General features: G+C 40.6%; 1 protein-coding gene across 3 annotated transcripts; it reads left to right on the forward strand.

Moving 5' to 3' along the window:
- Positions 1-118: 118 nt before the first annotated feature.
- Positions 119-3226, forward strand: ran (RAN, member RAS oncogene family). 3 transcript variants are annotated; one of them, XM_086257771.1, is made up of 7 exons: positions 119-192; positions 1547-1604; positions 1748-1832; positions 2029-2154; positions 2261-2448; positions 2543-2713; positions 2831-3226. In XM_086257771.1, exons 2-7 carry the CDS (start codon positions 1572-1574, stop codon positions 2873-2875), a joined length of 648 nt encoding a protein of 215 aa, XP_086113897.1. In that variant the 5' UTR covers positions 119-192; positions 1547-1571; the 3' UTR covers positions 2876-3226. The 3 variants fall into 3 exon arrangements, with proteins under 3 accessions (XP_086113897.1, XP_086113888.1, XP_086113905.1); XM_086257762.1 differs by lacking the exon at positions 119-192 and adding an exon at positions 515-664; XM_086257779.1 differs by lacking the exon at positions 119-192 and adding an exon at positions 932-952.
- The last annotated feature ends 3483 nt before the right edge of the window (positions 3227-6709 follow it).

Below are 6709 nucleotides of genomic sequence, written 5' to 3' on the forward strand. Positions count from 1 at the left end.
GTTTTCGAGTTGCTTAATAAATAAAAAACTGACCAACTGACTTTCAACTATGTCATTCTAGTTTTCGAAATTAAAACGCACTTGTGTTTTTGAAGCCAGCTCTGGTAAACAGATGGTAGTTATAGAAATTGATTATTATTTTTGTAGTACACAAAGAAAGAAAATAACTTTTCATTCACTGACTTTTGTGTGGTAAGTGTACCAACATTACTTGGTCTGACCTACGAAGCTTTGGCTAACACTAAACATTTTGGGTATTGGGCTCTTTTGTCTGCCGCATGTGCATCCAAAAGTTGTTCAATGAAACGAGGACGTTGCTGCTATCCTGTGGGTTTTTTGTTTTGGTTTTTTTTTTTTTGTTTTTTTTAACAAATTACCTCAGAAATAAACAGCTCGTAACCATACCCAGCTGCCCAGCCTCAGCTGCTTGTCTGTAGTGGGAAATTGTGCTTTTCTAGCTACATGTGAATGTCTTTTAGGGTTGGATAAGTGTGTTTAAATAAAGACTGAATGCTGAATCACGTTCAGTTAGGACCGTGTTGCTTCTTGATGCGTTTTTGCCGCTGCAAGGGTCACATGATAAGGGCGGAAACTGACTCATAGTCCACGCTGAATCTCCCGCGAACGCAGCCATTTACTCTTTCCTCTCTTCGAAGTGTTACCGGTGAGTCTCTGAATTCCTCTCACAATGCGGGCTATCATATATTTCAAGTTTGCATTCGTTGGGATAAAAAGTCAGTTAAAACAATGGGCAACTTTAACTTTGCGATTTTGTAGCTGTATCCACGTGAGGAATGGGGCAGCTGGGGAAGGCCGGTGGTTTTTCTTATGCGGCTAACTAGCTGTTAGCTCGATGAAAAGAATGGCTTCCATGCTGTGCTAGCTAACGGGTTAGCACGCACGGCTAACCCTCATTTTTTCTGCTTTGTTCTTGGGACTCGCGCGTATTCCTGTAAATACATATTCAGTATTTTTGGCAAAATATATTGTGGATGCGTGGAGTTGCATTTATGTGTAGAGAATTATTTAGGCTGGGTTTGACTTGGAGTGTAGCGTGGAACACATTAGATGGGCTTCCAGTCGGATTGTTTCAGTCGAACAAGAAAAAGTGCGCTCGCCCTTCGTGTGGCGCACTCACTCTAACGTTTTTAGCTTTCCTAGCTAGCAGCCGTTGGTATTGAAATACGCATTTAGAAGCGCGCTTTCGAATTTTCGATTGAACGCAAATACACATTGGACACACAACATGAATTAAACCTTTTTCCACAACATAGCTGCACCGTTACACGTTTACTCGTTACGTGTGCGTGAACGTTAGCTTGGATGGAAAATGCTAGAAGTTATGGCTATGTAACAAGCTATGGAGTTTAGCTAAACGATCAAATCGTAGAAAACTGCTCAAAGGACCAAAATAACATCTCAACAAATCATAGCTTATGTCATATTTTATCTTCTTGAAATGCCATTTAAAGTAGTTGCTAGCACTGCTAGTTGGTGTTGACGGACAACGTGCTAATCAACCATCCCGCCTCGTTTTGTTTAACAGAAAAGTCGCAACCACGGCGGACTCAATGGCACAGTGTGTTCCGGTGGCGGTGTTTAAGGTAAGTGCTTGCTATCTAACATAAATTGATGTTCCATTTCTCAGCCTTTTAACTAAATGAAGCACCGCTATCTGTGCTAACAACGGTCAGTGTGGTGAACCAGTACCAACCAGTCTAGACTAACTGTACGTTCTGCATCGCAGTTGGTGTTGGTAGGAGATGGAGGCACCGGGAAAACGACTTTCGTGAAGAGGCATATCACAGGAGAGTTTGAGAAGAAATATGTTGGTAAGTACTCGCTTGCCAGGAAGGAAATCAGCTCATTCTTTTAGTCTGGATGTGGTAATAGATTTGAAAGCAGGATGTAAGATGCCAAATGTGTTAAATGGAACTACAGGGAGCAACATGTCCTGCATGGCCTTTATCTCATCACCATTTACACCTTCATTCTCCTTATTCATTATGTCTTTGCTTGAAATTTCAGCTACTCTTGGAGTAGAGGTGCACCCACTGATTTTCCACACCAACAGAGGAGCGATCAAGTATAATGTGTGGGACACAGCTGGTCAGGAGAAGTTTGGAGGCCTGAGAGATGGCTACTACATTCAAGGTGCTCCTTGCATCCTTCGCACGCTGCTCAAGTGTCACGTTTTTAAAATTCATGTACCTTGGCTTTAGCTGAACAATACATTAATGCTTTCTTGCTTCCTCAACAGCTCAGTGTGCTATCATCATGTTCGACGTCACTTCTCGAGTCACCTATAAGAACGTGCCCAACTGGCATCGTGACCTGGTCCGTGTCTGTGAGAACATTCCCATTGTTCTTTGTGGCAACAAGGTGGACATCAAAGACAGGAAAGTCAAAGCCAAGAGCATTGTGTTTCACCGCAAGAAGAACCTGCAGGTAATAACTGCTTGCAAAAATGTGTATTTTTGAATTGTAGAATAAACTTTTGAGTTTTGTCATTTCTAACTGCTGCAAATTGTTCTACCCGCAGTACTATGACATTTCTGCCAAAAGTAACTACAACTTTGAGAAGCCTTTCCTGTGGTTAGCAAGGAAGTTGATCGGTGATCCCAACCTGGAGTTTGTGGCAATGCCTGCCCTTGCTCCCCCAGAGGTCCAGATGGACCCATCCCTTGCTGCTAAGTATGAGGAAGAGCTTCAAGTGAGTATCACTGTACAGACTCATTTGTCTGATTTGGATGAATATATTGTAAATTTTACTTGCGCATCTTCTAAATGTGGAACAATCTGAAACATGACTTTGTTCTTCCATATCCAGGTTGCATCACAAACAGCACTCCCAGATGAAGAAGATGACCTCTAACCTGTTACCTAGATTTGTCCCTCCCTCCTCCCCCACCTGTGGACAGGAAGTCTGTGGACAGGAGTTTTGCCCCCTTACTGTAAAATCCCTTTTCAGATTTTTTTATTTTTGAATTTTTTGTTTGTTTTAAAACTTAAGTAAAAAAAGAAAAAAACTTGGTGGAAAAGTTGTGGTTCTAATTTCACTGTATGACACACACCCACCCTAGTGTTGTTGTTGGCATGGCAACGTGCTACTCTTCATCGTTGAGCACCCTCCATTGCACTTACCCAGCTCACATAATGCTGTTGTACGGTGTACTGGAAGCACTAAGGGGAGTAAACTTTGAATAAAAACATTCTCGGTATAACACGGCCGTGTTTGTTGTGATTTGCCTGCACGCCAACGATTCCAGGTCACAGGGAGCGCCTCGTAGTTAAAAAGTGGCTTTAGCATATTCAAGCATCTTGGTGAGGATTATTTGATGCACAATACAGGTTCCTGAAACTCAGATGGCTACAAGAAACTAATAGAATTCAGCATTTACTTTTGTGCTCTCCTGCAGTCACCAGTAAATGTTTCATATGGAATAAGTCTCATGCCATAGCTTTGTCTGCAACATTGCCCACAGTAGGTCAAATACAACTAGATAATGCTATACTGACATTTGTCCAAACTTACTAATTACTACTGTTGGAATCAAGTGGATACATGGAAACCTGAAGTAGACAATGATAGCCTGTGTCTTGGTGAGCCTTTACAAAGTGTAATAATGAATGCTTTGCTTTCAGGTACAGCTAAAGGAGATATACAAACCATTTAATCTTAAGAGTGTGCCATTAAATTGAAAAAGCATGCAGACTGTAGGGCATTATGGGGGGAAAAACTGCTCCTTCAAAGCTTTGAAAGGCACCAAATACTTTAAATATTTGTGTCAGATAACATTGTTTCCAGTTAGATGAATCTTGAGTTTAAGAATGCAAAAGCTGGCTATTGACTGTTTCATTGGCTTCAGATTTCACTTTAAAATATAACTGATTATAAAGTTTGATATAGCCAAAAAGATCTAAGGCATGGGCATGAATGTCATGGCAATTTGGGGTTTTAATGACTTCTTTGACCAGTCCTTTTTTTTGGGATAGAGTGAATGTACAGCATACATCTTTAATGACTTAACAAAACAAGAATTGGGTGCATGAGTGAGAATTTATTTTGAATTTACTGCAATCCATACAGGGTCAAATGCATACACATATATTGCCATTAATATTTTGGTTAAATGTTCCTTAGCAAGTTGCCTTTTGAACAGATGATGTGAAATCATCCCAACCTGGAAAAAGAGCAGGTCAAAGAAATCAAGAGTAGATTTCTGAATCAGTACTCTTATAGATAAGCTTCTCAATAATTTGTTCCTTATTTTTGCCCTAGTTTACACCATGTTTGCATGGAAGTATGTTCAACAGTGCTGTGAAAAAGTATTTGCCCTTCCCAGTTTCTTAGTATTTTAGCATATATGTCACAAATGTTTCAGATTATCTAACAAACTTTAGTATTAGACAAAGATAGCCCATGTAAATACAAAATGCAGCTTTTAATCGTTGATTTCATTTCAGAGAAAATGTTATCCAATCACACAGGATCCTGTGTGAAAAAGCAGCACCCCTAAACCTAATAACTGGTTGTGCCAATCTCAGGAGCAAGAACTGCAATCAAGTGTTTGTGATAACTGATAATGAGGCTTTCACATCGCTGTGGAGGAGTTATGGTCCACTCTTTGCACAATGGTTTTATTTCAGCCACACTGGAGTGTTTTAAAGCCTGAAAGGCCTGTTTAAAGTCACGCCAAAGCATCTCAGTGAGTTTTAAATCCAGAGTTTGCTTCAGTCGCACCATAATCATCTACTTGTTTTTTAAGCCATTCTGAGGTGGACTTGGTCTGTTTCTGCTGCTTAAATCAAGTGCACTTGAGCTTCAGAGCATAAACTGATGGCCGAACATTTTCTTTCAGGATTTTTTGATAGGAAGCAGAATTCATGGTTCCATCAGTTACGGCAAGTCATCCAGGTGCTGAAGCAGCAAAGCAGCCACAGTCCATCAAACTACCACCACCATTTTTACTCTTGATGTGATTTTATGAAATGCTGTGTTAGTTTTACAGCAGATGTAATAAGATGCAAAAAGTTCAGCTTTTGTCTCATCGGTCCACAGAATATTTTCCATAAAGTCTTGAGGATCGTCAAGATGTCTTTGACAAATCTGAGACAGCACTTTGTGCTCTTTTGGTCAGCAGGGGCTTTCTCATTGGAGCTCTAAATGTAAGAGTGTATGCTTAACAGAGTATGTACACTTTAAATTGTCATTTTACTGAAACTGAAGCACTTAAAAAAGTGCTATAGATTATTAAATTATTCATGCATAAGTTCCAGAAAAAGGTCTCTGCCAATCCTCCTTATCTGCAGAATAAAGACGAATAACATGAATACACAATTTCAAAATGTAATGACTACAAGGCACATGTTGTAGCCTGTGGCTTCTTCCGCTGACATGCTCATATCTATTTGAACAAAACGCTAAACCTTAATTTTTCCAAGTTGCACTACTGAGCATGTTTGTGCAGCGCAGTCTTCAGGTTTCCACATCGCAGCCTCCTATAATTTGCTACGATTGGCACTGGAGCTCATTTTAATGCTACCAGCCATGCTTGATGGGACATGTCTTCAACTCACAAGGTGAGTTCAGAGACAGCAGAACAAAAAATGAATCTTATAACATCACTCTGCCTCTGCACAGTGAGGCTCAGTGGAGTAGCCAAAAGAAATGTGTGAGTGGAAGGAGACTGAACGCATTGTTACCATTTAAAGTCATAAAGTAGCTACCTGAGTCACAGATCCTTCACTGGACGCACGTGTGCTTTTATGAAAACTCACACAAGATGATGCCAGTGATGGAGGGTTTCATCTTAAGCTCGTGACCACTAGGTGTCACTCGTGCTTTTCCCTTTCCCCCTTGCTTTTTAAATTGAGAGCACAATGAACGCGCCCTGTAGGGTTATGTAATAGATTTCTGATGCACCTTCACTGTGACGTGTGCCGGTTACTACACGGATCTGGGTGCAACATCATTCACCCTCCACGCAGCGCCATATGTTCTGATTCAGACTCGGGTCCCACTTTACGTTTCACAATTTAGTCGTTGTGTGTTGAAAGCGTAGTGAAGAAGAAAACCGCAAAATGAGGAAATAGACATCTATATCCAGTTCTCAACAGTTGGTTACAAGCTGTAATAAAACTCTTCTTTATCGGCTTAGCTGGAAGGAAATGATCACGATGCGTTAGGTGACGGTGGGAGAGAGGAGAGTGTGATTTTGATCCCTGACACCCAGCTGTAACATTAGGCCTACATTCATGTTTACTGCTGCTGGCTGCTGAACACACTGCACATGTGAAAATACGAGTACACGTATTGCACTAAAAATATGCAGTCATTATAACAGGATAGAGATGCCTGAGCTTAGGAAGATATGTGTTTGCTCCTTTCCCCTGGTTGGCTGACTTAAAACCTCCGTAACCATGATCTGATTGATTTTTATTAACACACACACACACACACACACACACACCACCCCAATAACGCTGCTGTAATGCCGTCAACCCTTAGTGCTACATTTACTTTACGTTAAAACCGCGAGATTTGTCATTTCCAATAGGGAATATTATATTTCACAGTAAAGTGAACCAACCAATAAAATGTATGGTCTAAATAAGATAATTTACCTGAGAGATCATATTATGAGTCCCCCTTAATAATAAAAGCCTGTAAACAACCATGGGAGTTTTTTCTACATTCGATGGGATA

This window comes from Aulonocara sp. 'chitande type north' Nkhata Bay, linkage group LG2 (assembly GCF_057382095.1).
Source record: "Aulonocara sp. 'chitande type north' Nkhata Bay isolate Kocher_YH1m ecotype deep benthic linkage group LG2, A_spYH_male_GT1.1, whole genome shotgun sequence".
Taxonomy (NCBI): Eukaryota; Metazoa; Chordata; class Actinopteri; order Cichliformes; family Cichlidae; genus Aulonocara; species Aulonocara sp. 'chitande type north' Nkhata Bay.